At 45.7% G+C, this 14,940-nt stretch overlaps 1 protein-coding gene across 1 annotated transcript in view; it reads right to left on the reverse strand.

Moving 5' to 3' along the window:
* Window positions 1-14,940, reverse strand: part of LOC147705971 (protein-glutamine gamma-glutamyltransferase E-like) — a 285,536-nt gene that overhangs the window by 152,853 nt on the left and 117,743 nt on the right. Inside the window, exon 9 of the mRNA XM_086932428.1 lies at window positions 9,901-10,143. Coding sequence (XP_086788554.1) covers window positions 9,901-10,143 — 243 coding nt within the window. The remainder of the gene's footprint in view (window positions 1-9,900; window positions 10,144-14,940) is intronic.

Consider the following 14,940-nt stretch of genomic DNA (forward strand, 5'->3'; position numbering starts at 1 on the left):
TTCAAATAATTCAATATTTGGGCCTTTATGTGCTGAGATCAAAACATAGTCTATCAGACTCGTTAGTCCCCTACCGTTAAATGTTGGTGTGAAGGGTACTCGAAAAGACCTCAGTTCATTTGCGAAGCCCAGTTCTAATTCTGTTATGACCTCGTTCATTTTTTCGCCCTCAATCGAGTGTGTGAAGTGTGTTATTCTGTTGCCATCATCTTTCTCAATTCCACACTTATCAGTGTTATTGTTTCCGCATAGGTGGAGAATAAAGTCACCACCCCAAAGTATTATACATGATTTATTAACATATTGCTCCTTTAAATCTTGAAGAACTAGGGAGATCTCTGAGAGAAGGTTAATCAAGTCGTCTACTTTCATGTTGTTATAGAAATTTACTACAACATATATCCTCTGATTAGTTCTCTTTAGAATAATTATTTGATAGTTCTCTTTTAATTTCAGAGGAAGAATGTCCTCATTGCATAGAGTATTTGCTATGTAGGTAATTAGACCACCACTACTTCTTCCAGATGGAGATTTTTTGGCTGGGGAAAAAAGGTCTTATATCCGATTATGTGTATTGGGTCGGTAGCCCAAGTTTCCTGGAGACAGATAATACTGCTCGTGTTAACTTGGTTCAGGAAGTTGGGGTTCGTCACTTTAGCCAGCAAGCCAGCTATGTTCCAAAATTTTAGATGTATTAGGGAGGTAGGTGAGTTATGACTAGAGGGAATGGGTTTAATAGGTTTTCCGGTGGCACAGCACTAATTTTTACTTGTAATGGATTGGCCACATCGGTCGATCCCATTCGGGTAAAAGGAATAGAAATGTGTTTGTCAGAGACAGTTACTATGTCCTTTTCCTCTCTGTCTAGATTGCTATCTATCGCCTGCCCCTCTGAAGTTGATGTATACATAGTTGTCCCTTCGGACTGATCGTTCTCTTGTCAATCATTAAAGTCCAGGGTAGACAGTGCACTAAACCTATTTTGGATTGGGATGCTGTAGGAATTGCCTGGTGCAGCAGCAACTTTATGCCAGCGAGGGTCCCTGTATTCTTTGTGCGGCATTGTGGACAGATAGGGATGAGTCATAGAGTGCAAGTGTATCTGTGCTTGATGTTTTTGTGTGGGAACATTCGGATAAGTAAATTTAGAATACTGATGTAAAAAGGGGGAGTTTATTTCTGTCATCTGGTAGTGATCAAAAAAAGGAGTAACTAGATTAGGTCCCATAGTTGTGTGAGTTGTAATCAGGTGCCTGTAAAAATATCCCACCGGGAGAAGGGTGGTATTAAATTCCCAAACCGAAGGTGAGGGAGCCCTTGGCAAGGTTTTTTCAGCCCATTGTGGATTCTTAAAACTTATGGATATACAATCCCCCTCGAATTTTTTCTTCAGGGGGCCTATCCATCCTACTCTCTGGACATGATTTATTTCTCCTGAGCATTCTCTCGGGAAATTACAGTTTGCTATCAACCAATGCAAGATCTTATTTTTCAAAGAGGAAAAAGTTTCCTCCTGGTCGTATCTGAGTGTAGGAACATTGACCAGGACCAGTACATAAGCACCACATTCGGGTGGCAAATTCATTCGTGGAGGAATCTGTCTTGAATTGTACGGCGGATCATGTGATGGCCGAGGTTTTTGGGAAGTTGGGAAAATGGCATTTGGATGGTTAGATGTCTTTGTCATGCCATGAGATGCTGCTATCTTCTTCCCTGCATTTGTAGTTGTAGCCTGGGTGTTGGTGGTTATGCTCGGGGTGGAACTACTTTCTATAGCAGAGTTATTTGAAGGACTTTCTCTGCTTGCAGAAACGACTGATTTTGCTTTTGTCGCCGTATCTACAAGTGGGATGGCTTTGGCTTTCAGTTTGGAAATTATAGATTTAGTAGTAGTTGTTTTTGGGCCTGTGTTAGTGATTCTAATATCGCTAGGAGCTTTTTTGTTAACAGCAATAAGTTCCTCTATTTGTTTTTCAATACGGGCCAATCTAGATTCAATTGGTGACATAAAGATGGCCAAAAGGTCACCAACTCTTTCGATTAATTGGTCATTTTCTGTGGACGCGCCGGGATTGACCGCACGCGCCTGATTGTTTCCCTGGATATCTTCAATTGATGGCCCTGTGTGTATTATTATTCCACTAGCAGTGGGATGTTTGCTTATACCTTTACTGGGTTGTGCTTTTGTTATATTGCAATGTTTTGCAACAGAGGGAGTAGGTTTCGTTGCTTACTGCATCCGTTTTCGAATGGCACCCTCTTGCCCCAGTCTTGACAGCGACACAATATTCTCTTTTACAATTTCCGGAGTATGATCTATGTTTAAATCAGGTGTCTTTTCTAGATCATTACTCGCATCAGAGTCACAGTCAATTAGTGGATCTGTTGCTGACAGATTGATCTCATTAAGGATAGTGTGAAGGTCAGGTCGAATCTCTCGGGGGCAGCCTACTTGTAGATCATTGTGTTTTACTGGAGTTTTTACCAATACAATGCTACCAAGAGAGGAGCGTTTAGTTTTTAATAGCTCTTGTGAAACCCTACGCTAAGCGAGTTCTAGGTCTTGTGAGACTCTACGCTCAAGGAGTGTAATACTAAGGTCAATTGTATTGTTTGTTCTTGTTATGAAGCTATCAATAGGGCCGATCATGGATGCGCCGGCCGCAGCTGTCTTGCTTCTGCTTCCCCTGGTGGACATTACAATATGCACGTAGATACTCTAGAAGTAGAAAAGTTCGCTTAATTCTAAGGATCTCAGATCAAAATAGTACAATACCAGGATACTACTGGCCCTATGATGATGTTTTTTTTTTAGCTGATCAAGATATTCACGACCAAAGTGCAAAGTCAAATAACCTACTTGGTATGAAGGTAATGATATTAGGGGGGTATATCCAGCCCGGCCTCTTCTGGCCTTGGAGGGTCGTAGAGGGCCCGCCCTTTGCCCGGGCTTCGCCCGGCGTCCCGCGAGACGGGGCTGATGTTGTATTTAAGCGCCTCCTGGCGCTCCCCAGTGACGCGGTTCGCCGCAAGGGCCTCTGGACAATGAAGTCCGCCCCTCGCCGGTCTCCGCTCGGCGGCCCCGCTCTGGATGTCAAAGAGCAGCCGGGCAGCGGAACACGGGCGGGTCCGCGCTGGATCAGTGGATCAGTGAAGCGTTGGTGGACAGCGTAGAAGAGTTTAGTGGCAGCAGCAAAGCGTGAGAGGTTCACCCCCCTCAATGGGGCTGATGTTGTCTTTAAGCGCCTCCTGGCGCTCCCCGGTGACGCGGTTCACCGCAAGGGCCTCTGGACAATGAAGTCCGCCCCTCGCGGTCTCCGCTCGGCGGCCCCGCTCTGGATGTCAGAGAGCAGCCGGGCAGCGGGACACGAGCGGGCGGGTCCGCGCTGGATCAGTGGATCAGTGAAGGGTTGGTGGACAGCGTAGAAGAGTTTAGTGGCAGCAGCAAGGCGTGAGAGGTTCACCCCCCTCGATGGGGCTGATGTTGTATTTAAGCGCCTCCTGGTGCTCCCCGGTGACGCGGTTCGCCGCAAGGGCCTCTGGACAATGAAGTCCGGCCCTCGCCGGTCTCCGCTCGGCGGCCCCGCTCTGGATGTCAAAGAGCAGCCGGGCAGCGGGACACGGGCGGGCGGGTCCGGGCTGCTTCCCCTGGTGGACATTACAATATGCACGTAGATACTCTAGAAGTAGAAAAGTTCGCTTAATTCTAAGGATCTCAGATCAAAATAGTACAATACCAGGATACTACTGGCCCTATGATGATGTTTTTTTTTTAGCTGATCAAGATATTCACGACCAAAGTGCAAAGTCAAATAACCTACTTGGTATGAAGGTAATGATATTAGGGGGGTATATCCAGCCCGGCCTCTTCTGGCCTTGGAGGGTCGTAGAGGGCCCGCCCTTTGCCCGGGCTTCGCCCGGCGTCCCGCGAGACGGGGCTGATGTTGTATTTAAGCGCCTCCTGGCGCTCCCCAGTGACGCGGTTCGCCGCAAGGGCCTCTGGACAATGAAGTCCGCCCCTCGCCGGTCTCCGCTCGGCGGCCCCGCTCTGGATGTCAAAGAGCAGCCGGGCAGCGGAACACGGGCGGGTCCGCGCTGGATCAGTGGATCAGTGAAGCGTTGGTGGACAGCGTAGAAGAGTTTAGTGGCAGCAGCAAAGCGTGAGAGGTTCACCCCCCTCAATGGGGCTGATGTTGTCTTTAAGCGCCTCCTGGCGCTCCCCGGTGACGCGGTTCGCCGCAAGGGCCTCTGGACAATGAAGTCCGCCCCTCGCGGTCTCCGCTCGGCGGCCCCGCTCTGGATGTCAAAGAGCAGCCGGGCAGCGGGACACGAGCGGGCGGGTCCGCGCTGGATCAGTGGATCAGTGAAGGGTTGGTGGACAGCGTAGAAGAGTTTAGTGGCAGCAGCAAGGCGTGAGAGGTTCACCCCCCTCGATGGGGCTGATGTTGTATTTAAGCGCCTCCTGGCACTCCCCGGTGACGCGGTTCGCCGCAAGGGCCTCTGGACAATGAAGTCCACCCCTCGCCGGTCTCCGCTCGGTGGCCCCGCTCTGGATGTCAAAGAGCAGCCGGGCAGCGGGACACGGGCGGGCGGGTCCGCGCTGGATCAGTGGATCAGTGAAGGGTTGGTGGACAGCGTAGAAGAGTTTAGTGGCAGCAGCAAGGCGTGAGAGGTTCACCCCCCTCGATGGGGCTGATGTTGTATTTAAGCGCCTCCTGGTGCTCCCCGGTGACGCGGTTCGCCGCAAGGGCCTCTGGACAATGAAGTCCGGCCCTCGCCGGTCTCCGCTCGGCGGCCCCGCTCTGGATGTCAAAGAGCAGCCGGGCAGCGGGACACGGGCGGGCGGGTCCGGGCTGGATCAGTGAAGGGTTGGTGGACAGCGTAGAAGAGTTTAGTGGCAGCAGCAAGGCGTGAGAGGTGCACCTAAGTCACCAGAGTCCAGATTGGCTGCCCAAGAAGAACGCTAGCCTACAATGAAGGTTTTCATAGGGACCGCTGTGCATGGGGATCGGTACCCTGGCCCCTCTGGCCTTTTATGGTCTGGATGAGGACCTTGAGGGACCCTGAACCCTGTGGCCAAAGTTGCACTGCACTACTCATGGACAGAGGAATCACCGCAAAGGCAATGCGTTGACTTTACAGCAACCGTACCATTTTTCTGCATCTTTTCATCCTATATCCTCACCATCAGGACCACTACATCAAACTTTAAATTCAGAAATGTTTGTTTGCGGTTTAAATAAACAGTGATAAACCCTTCAAAAAGCTGTACCGCAGGAACTTTGCTGTGTATTTTGCTCATCGAGAACTATAAAAATTCATATATTATAATCTATTTATATAAGTTGGTGTTGCTTTTCTCTTGTGCTGTTTGGCTTTCTAATGTCAATGTTAGGTACTGTTAAATGCTTTACACTAAGTTCCTTTGTGCAAGCCTTTCTGCTCGAAGCCATAGCTATCCAGGATTGAGTTTAAGGTTATTCATATTAGCCAGAATGGACCCAGGACAGTCTTTGTGAGTGCATTCCACAGTAAAACTGCACAGTCTTACCACATAATACACCCAAATCCTCACAACTCTTTAATTCCTTTTTCACTATTGCAAGGCCTACCTCAAATGTCCAACGGCCAACTACACCCAGTTATGTGATTCCAGGAACAGGCTGCAGGAACCAAATAATTGGGACAAGAAAATGTCAAATATCTAAAAGTGGCAATTTCAGAATTGTAACTTAAAACTCGACTTTACCATTAAAGATAATTTTAAATTGCATTTGCTCAGACACTAAACATGAAGCCATTACAAGCTCCCAATCAAAATGTGTGCTTATTACATGGAATAAGTCAACCAAATGCTATCATATTGGAGAGGTAGGTCTCACAGTAGTAGACATCACATTGAGTTTTTTACTAGGAGGACATGCAGAACTAAAAAGTAAATGTCCAACCTTTTAGTTACAATGTACCCTGCACTATGGATCCAAACTGGGGTGCATAGTGAAAAAAGAATGATGGAATAAGCCCAGATCTTTAGACTGGGGGTGAGTGGTTGAAAAGTTTCAGCACTCCGTCTATCATCTTGTTATGTTTGCTATGGGCTATATAGGGCTCACCTTGGGGCGCCATATATGTAATAAAAGGAGAGTTTATGGCTGGGCAAGGGGTTTATTTTGCCAAGTCAAATAGCCAGTTTAAAATTGCAATGGCAGACCTGGGACATGTTTGAAGGTGCTACTTAAGTGGTTTGCACAATAAGTGTTGCAAGCCCTTTAGTAGCTTTTAATTTATAGGCGCTGGATATATGGTATGCCACTTTACTAGGGGCTCATAAGTAAATTAAATATGGCAATCAGGTCTAAGCCAATTTACCATATTTTGACGAGTGAGCACAAGCACTGTAGCACTGGCTAGCAGTGGTAAGAATGTTCTAAGGCCAGCAAAAACGTAGTTAGCAAAACAGAAGGGTGAAGGTAAAAAATTTTGGCAAGAGACCACCCTAAGGCTGACAGGGAGGCTCATAAATAAGATAAAATTACAAACAGGTAAAAAATGAATAATGGGAATGGTATTCATCTCTGGGTTCTGAGGGAGATTAACCGCATCGCTGCGGCGGCTTTTCCCGCTGTGTGCGGCAATTTTCAAAAAGCCGCGTTAGATGACGAGCTCAGCTCGTCATCCGCACACGACCACCGTGGCTGATGACGAGCTGAGCTCGTCATCAGCAGCGAAGGGGTTAAAGAGAACTTCGCTTTTGCTCTCATTGTATATCTGATGTTATTTATAACCCCTCAGTGAAAAACATCTCCATTATTCAGTGTATCCATCTATAATTCAAAATCTTGCCCAGCAGAATCTTCTTGTTTGTGCTTTACTCTGTAAAGGACAATGTTACTCTGCAGGGCAGTAACTTTCTTAAAGCATTCCTCTTTCATAAATGAGATCACCCTTTGCATACGGTTTGGTGCGGGCAATGATCACGAGTTATAACCAAGTGGTAAGTGTCTGCACATCAATGCTTAATTTGTCTTTGATGGTTGAGGGTGGTGTGAACCATCACGCATTTTAGAGGGACCAAGACTAAGGGGCCCATTAGGATGACTGGCGGATCGCCACAGCCATGCGGGCGGTGGCGATCCACCAGACATCCATACCCGCCTGCCACCCATTTCCCCCCTGCCATATTACTATGGCGGGGGGACCACGGTTGCCGGTTCACCGTCCGCCACTTTTCCGCCCCGGTCGCCTTGCGACCGGGCGGAAAAGTTTAATATGGCGGCGGTGTCTATCAGACACCGCCAGCCATATTACAATGGGCAGAAACAGATGCCTTTCAATGGCGGCGATGCTGCCACAGAAAAGGCATGCGGTCTTCACTTCGGGGGCCCCCTGCGGGCCCCCAAAGTGAAGGCGAGGTGGGGTGTGCACATGGGGGGTACCTGTGGTACCCCCCAGCATTTGCATACACAATGCTTCAGGCACCGCGCGGTGCCTGCCTCTTTGTGTATGCAAATGCATACATGCATTTTTAGCATTGTGGCGGGCGGTGCTGAGAGCACCGCCTGCCATAATGTTAAAAATGCATGATGCGCCCACCACTGTGGCGGGCGCATCCTAATAACCCCCACGCGACCCCCGCCCTTATGGCGGGAGGTCCCGAATTCCCATAGGATGTCGGGCGGACTAAGTCCGCCCGTCATCCTAATGACCCCCTAAGTTTTCATCATAAGTTTTCCACCTAAAGCAGGAGAGAGAAAGAAGTGGGGAAAGAAACGTAGCAAACAGTACCAGAGGGAAAAAGTATGGATGAAGCAGAATCTGCAAGAGTGAGCTAAAGCTTCAGTAAGTGTATGGTGATTGAAGAAAGAGGCATGAGGTGGCATCAAAACTAGACAGTTGTAGCCTTTACATAGCCTAGAATTGTTCATTGCCAGCAGCGAGATCTTAAGATGAACTTTGTCCCTTTGCACTTGTATTACTTTTTTTTCAAGTTAAGTGCTAACCTGCATGACAATTTCTTAATGGACATAAGTTCTAACACACATCGTCAAAGGAAGTTTGGGGCCTATCGATTCTGCCAATGCCTTCTGGCTTTTGTTTGTGGTACCGCATTGGCAAGAAGCTGCTCAGCAGAGTAAAAATAAGGATGGAAAAAAAAGGTTTGATCAGGCAGCTGCATCAGTTACTTCAATTTGTAGGTGGACATGTGCACGATGCCGTGTGCACATGCATGCATCACTACGCATGTGCACCTCTAAAATCAAGTGGGGTAATTTTTTTATTTTACTGATCCGAGATTTTTTTTTAAATCACGGGGTATGCGTAGGTACGCGTACCCTGCGGGAAAAAAAAACCCGGTCTGCTCTTTTCAAATTAGCCCCTAGCAAAAATGTGAGGGGGGCCAAATCCCCCCCCCCACACTGCCCCGGGGACCGCCAACCCTGGGGCAAAGAAATTATTGTAGCAGGGGGGCACACGCCCCCCCCCCCGCAGCCCCGGGGCTTTGATGTTGATGATGGGGGGCCTCTAAGGCCCCCGAGCCCCAGGGACCGCCACCCCCGGGGCTTTATTACTAAGTATGCGGGGGGCTCATGGCCCCTCCTGCGTTATGTCCATCAACTGTTGTTTTTGCATTTGGCACCCGAGTGGGACGGGTATGCCCAGACGTGGGTCCTGTGCTTTCCATGCCACTGGAATCAAGCTAGCCTGGCTGAAGAGGAGTGAAACCCCAAAACCGGTCCTAGGATGCTTGTTTCCAGTCCAGGGAGGACCTGGCTTGGCAGTTGGGGCTGGACTGTTCCCATGAGGCACAGGGTCAAGACTGATTTGCATATGGCTGGGTTCAAACTGGAATGGCATGGTGAGCAATAAAAGGATGGATTTAGGCCCAGATCTCTGTACTGGGGTGAATGTATGACATTGTTCTGAATGCTGTCCCTCAACTGTTGTTTTAGCAGTGGAGAGCCATTGAATAAAGATAATGAGAATAAGAATAAAGCCAACCAATGATAGGCAATGGAAGGACTTTAAGCACCTATAAGTTCTTGGTAAATCTCTAATGAGGGTTTTGTCACAAACAGCTTGTGCATATTGGTAGGCTCAAATTAAAAAGCACATAAATATCCCTTGTGATTGTTTTAGCCAACTAACATATTGTGTATTTTGTAAAGTGCATATTCACCCAAGGGTATCTTGGCACTGAACAACAAATGTTTATTGTTACCCAACTTAATGGCACTCATTTTATCATTCTCAGAAGGACAAATGGCTTAGTGGACACGCTGGGATTTGAGCTTATGACCATGAGGTTGAACACAAGCCGCTACACTGAATGCATTAGTCCAATAAGCCACCAGACTCGGCTGCTGTCTTATCAGATTGGTTGCATGCTGTTAGGTAATTGCACATCTAACCACCAATTGCAGCACCTTTTTACGCTGTCTTGCATATATGGCTAAATAAACATTCCCTCTTCGCCTTTGCACAGAACCTCTAAACGTAAAGCAACATATTAAAGTCGATAATAGCCTACTGGGATGTTGAGATTCTTACGTAATGTAGTATTGTCCCATTATCTGCACATCTTACATTGTTTAAGACCCTTATTTAACACTTGCTAGGTTCACTGCTATCATGGCTGACCAAGTATCAAAGCAGCCATCAATAAAGTAACATGACACTCATCCTTCAGACCAACAAGGACAGCAAAATGCTGTGAGGGGCAATAAAGTGTATGACCAAGGCCTTAGCTAGGAAAGGTGACCTGAGAAGGCTCATCAAAGCTTGACTAGTGATATATTTTTCTACCCAAATAGCCGTCATTTGGCATTTTCCTTGATTGCACAAGGGTCCAGACCACAGCGCCCTTTCAACGTCGCTGGGTATGTGAGGTGTTTACCCTACCTTCCGGATATTTATAGTTGTGTGTGACGTCCATTCGGATGGTACTGCCAACAGCTTTTGTGCTGATGTATTTTCCAGTAGAGCTGCTGTTACTTTTCACTCTCCACTTTGTTTCGTCTTTCAAAATAAGCCACGTCGTTCGGTCTGCGTTCACTTCCGCAAACACAAAAGGTGCGTCATAGCCGAGGTCGATGTCTCCTTCTTTAATGGCTTTCACTGAGGTGGGACCGCACTGATATTTACCTGGAGGAGACAAGAACGGACGGTAAATGTCCATGATCCACATTGGTTGACAGGTCATGTTATATTTTAAAATCATGGCACATAAAAATCACATGAAGCATTACATCTCATCAGCGTTGCATCGTTGATTGAATCACAAAACATTTCCAAGGCATAGGAATAGCAGCAAGTGAAAGTACAAACATTTCAACGACCCTCACTCCATGGGAGAAAACCCCATGGAGAGAGGGGTCATTGACCCCCCCCCCCCCCCCCCAAATAATATCCCACTTTGAATTTTCATTTTTATTTAAATGAAAAAAGCGAATTGAAAGTGGGCCATACAGCTCTGTCATGTTGCCACGATGGCAGTTCCTACTAATGCAATCGATATCCGCTTTTGGTTGAATTTATTTCCCCTCCTCATTCCCTTTAATTATGTTTTTTTCTAACTCGGAGTCTCGGACCTGCCCCTTTGCGAATGTGACAATACAACTGTTAATTACACTTTACATGTCACTATGTTTTTCCCAAAATATAATAATCTCCGGCATAAATTCCTATTTCCGATCCTAAAACCAATACATTTGACCAAGTCGGGCCTGCTCTGTTGTTTTTACAGTTCTTAAACTCTACTTCTGTTTGCTTTTATCTTCTGCGTTTTTGATCGGGGTTTTAAAACAAGAAAGACTGGGATTTTGATTACTGTATGCTAATTTGAACGAAAAAAGGAAATTACATGCTGAAGAACAATTTTTATATTAATTTTTCATAATATGTTATTCCCCTCGATTAAAATTGAAGAAAGGGCTCTTAGTTAACGTCATTGGCAATATGTTTAATATTTTTGATAATTATTTCAAAGCTGTATTGATTATAATGTTGAGGTATGTGCTTTTATGATTTTTTTTGCAAAAATCGAATAAAGCTTTATTGATGATGATGATAATGATGATGATGATGATGATAATATCCGCTGGGGTAGCGGGCATCTCTAAATTTGGAGTGCAGGTATATATCAGGTAGACGGAGCAAAAAACGTCACTGACAGATAAACTGCTCTCTAACTCGGGCCCTTTTATTCACTGGGAAGACTCACTTCTTAGTGATCATTCTCCTTCATTCCTAATCTTCTATCCGTTTACTCAAGTTTGTTTTTAGGCGAAGCACTCTCTTGCTCTCTGAAGCTTATCTGCATATTTTTTCATCACATTTCACATTGGCTTTCTAATTACTTTGATGGAAAATGAAATGTCTTTTTTATCTGTCACACAATTAGATGCCCTGAGGCAGATACCAACATAAACCCCTACTGGTCCAGCATAACTTCTATGTTTGTGGCATTCTGTGTGCATGCTTGTGTCTGTGCACAAGGATTAGTATGCCATTGATTGGGGTAGTGTTTATGTTAATAGATGTATTTCAGTGCACATATATGTTTGTGTGTGTGTGTGTGGGTGTATGTGTGTGTGCAGTGTGCATGAGTGTGCCACTACGCAATTGTCACTCTGAAATGCAGGGTGACTGACTAATTGAATATTCTACTTTGTATATGTGAGTGTTCAGGCTTGCATATGTGAGTGTGCATCGGTAGGAGTGTACATGATTTCATTAATCATTCCTATAAAACCCATTTTTAATGTATTATTTTTTTCTTTTTTTCTTTCTCTCTCTCTTCTCCTCTTTCTCATCGTCTCTTCTCTCCTTTCTTTCCTTTCTCTCTTTTCAAGAAATTCATATAGTACACTTTTTTTTTTTTCTGGAACACATTATTGTATTCTGATGCTATGATTTTTTATATCCATAATTTTTCTCTTATTATATTATAGTGTTTTATTATAATATTTGCATTATATGCTTTTTGTATTCTTCTTGTTCAAGTAGATTGTATTCTTCTCTGTTGTATATCTTGTTATATATCCTATGAGTTATGAAGTATGATAACTTTGGGGCCCATTAGGATGTCGGGCGGATCACCACCGCCATGCGGGCGGTGGCAATCCGCCCGACATCCTTGTCCGCCCGCCATCCATTTCCCCCGCCATATTATTATGGCGGGGGGGACTGCGGTGGACAGAAACACCGTCCAGCGCTTTTCCGTCCCGGTCGCCTTGCGGCCGGGGTGGAAAATGGTTTATATGGTATAGCCATGTAGGGCGCGCTACAAAATTCGTTTTATTTAATAAATTGTTTACTTACCTCCAATTATCCATATTTCAGTTTTTAGCAAATAGCATAGCAGTGTTGTGATTGGCTCAGGGGAGCCCGGGAGCTGTGTGCTTCCTGCTGCCAGGACTACAGGAAGAGGACAAGAACGGAGGCGAGGTGGAGGCCGGCAAAAAGGTAAGTGGAATTTTTATTTTTTATTCTGTCTCTACCCGCCCACCCCCCCCCCCACCCCTGCCTCTCCACCATCGTTCAGTGACAGACACTTCTGGAAGCTAGTTGCTTTAAAGCAAGTGACTACCTTCTGCATCAATGTAAACCAATATTTTGAACCAGCCCTGAGGAAGCGGCAATGTAATTTATATGTCTCGAAACATGTTATGGCTTTAGTTCATAAGAGAAACAACATGTACAATAATAAAAAAAACACAAGACAAAATCTAAAAATGTACTTTCATTCATTATCATCTTTATTTCGACATTATTGTCATAAAAGAATTCACAGTTAGTCAGAAATTACAGTTTAAAACAATAGACGAAAAGCCATTAAAAATCAATAATTTCATCCTAGGCAGTTAGATCATCACCGTAAAAGGCGTAACCTTATACATGATTAAAAAAGTAATCGATTAAAATCCCTGAACCTCTAGGGCTAGATTAAAGAGGGACATCCTAGTACTCAACCCACTTATCAGAAAATACTACTTCCAGTGACATTCTCAGCTTTCCTCCTAATGTTCCACATGGCTGCTAAAAATGTAGATACTGCGAAAACAATAAGAGGAGAGAGATCAGTTTTGAGTATTCTAAAAGCTTGGAAGCAGCGCCTAATCCCCAAGCTTCTACAAATAGGAATAATCCACTTCTTTTGGGGTAACTGATAAGCAGGGCAAAAAAGTAAAGTAGGTACACACCATTTACTCGTGAATGCTCTAATCGGTAAAGAGCCGTGTCTCCATTGGAGATATAATTTTCTTAAAACAACTGGGCTAACATTATCTAGTACAATTTCAAATTTATAAAAATCCTTTATCATAAAAAACAGACCAGAGAGTGAACCCACAGTAGCAGTCGATAAAGTGGTACTGAGAATCTTTTGATGATATGAGTTAACAATGTACTTGCGCGAGAGAGTGGTACATGCGCGTCCCGGGTCAGACCACATTAGGGGAAAGCCTAGTGTCTCAAGTTCCTCTTTAACGTATTTAAGCCAAATGATGTTCCACGCATTGGGGAGACTAAGCACCTCTAACTGCTCTTGCCTGTAATGCTTAAATTCGGGGGTTACCCACAGCCTCCTCCAAAAAATCAAGGGTTTTACACCTAATTCCTCATTTATTGGGCGGAGACCCAGATCCATCCTTAATGGCAGCAGTGGTATTGTGGGAGGGAGTGATACCAATTGTCTAAGAAATGTATTCTCTGCAACAGAAATCACGGATGCACACTTGTAGCCCCAATGTTCACCCCGTATGTGACCGCTCCACGGGCCTGCAGTTTGTATATTTCCAAAGGAGGGCCAATTGGTTTAACCAAAGATTTATTAAACAGCTTTAAAATGTCACCCGCTTTTTGGGCTAACTTGACTTGACAATTTCTTTGATGTTGAACCCAAGTCATATTTTCATTCAGCGTTAGACCCAAATAAACAAATGTCTTGACTCTTTCGAGTCGGACTCCGTCTATCACTGGATCCGGGCATGTAGTTGTTGGGGGGCTGAAAATCATACATTTCGTTTTCAAGGTGTTTATTTCCAGCCCCCTGTCCTGGCAAAAAGACACAAAACCATTGAGGACTCGTTGAATGCCCATAGGGGTCTTGGAAAGTAGTAAAGTATCATCCGCGAACATGATCGCAGAGATCCTAGACCCAGCAAGCTTGGGAGCGTCGGTATTGGGTACCGCGTTCAGATGCGCGATTACCCCGTTGACGTAGAGGCAAAACAGGGTGGGCACCAGGACGCACCCCTGTCTTACCCCCCTGCCAACGGGGAATCTGGATGATAGTGAACCATCCTTGCCGCACTTGACCTGCGCATAGTTTCCAGAATGAAGGCGTACTATTATGCCCAGGAGCGGAGGTGGAATACCCATTTCTGAGAGGACACACCACAATTTCCGACGGGGGACTAGATCGAAGGCGGCTCGCAAATCGACAAAGACTGTGTATAATGAGCCGCCCTCGATTTCCACAGTTTTCCAAAAAAGCATGTTTAATCTAAAGATCTGGTCTGTGGTAGATACCTTCTTTCTAAATCCGGCTTGATAGGGGCTTAGAATATCAGAATCCTCCATCCAATCTAGGTGGCGGGCTAGTATTAGCCTCGAGAAGATCTTCTGAGACACATCAATGAGGCTAATTGGCCTGTAGTTGGCTGGGAGCAGGGGAGAGCCCTTCTTAAAAATAGGGACTATCTCCGCTCCCAGCCAAGTACTAGGTACCGCCATGCCACCCAGGACTGCGTTAAATATAAACTTTAAATAAGGCGCCCATACCCGTGGTTCGTGTTTAAAAAGGTCACCGGGCACACCGTCGAGCCCTGGGGCTTTACCAGAGGGGAGTCTGGCAATAGCTACCCTGACTTCACCCTCCGAGAAGTCAAAGATGGTCGTTTGGGCCATATAGCCAAGTGATGCTCCTGGGGAAGCTGG

This window comes from Lissotriton vulgaris, chromosome 7 (genome assembly GCF_964263255.1).
Source record: "Lissotriton vulgaris chromosome 7, aLisVul1.2, whole genome shotgun sequence".
NCBI classification, from domain to species: domain Eukaryota; kingdom Metazoa; phylum Chordata; class Amphibia; order Caudata; family Salamandridae; genus Lissotriton; species Lissotriton vulgaris.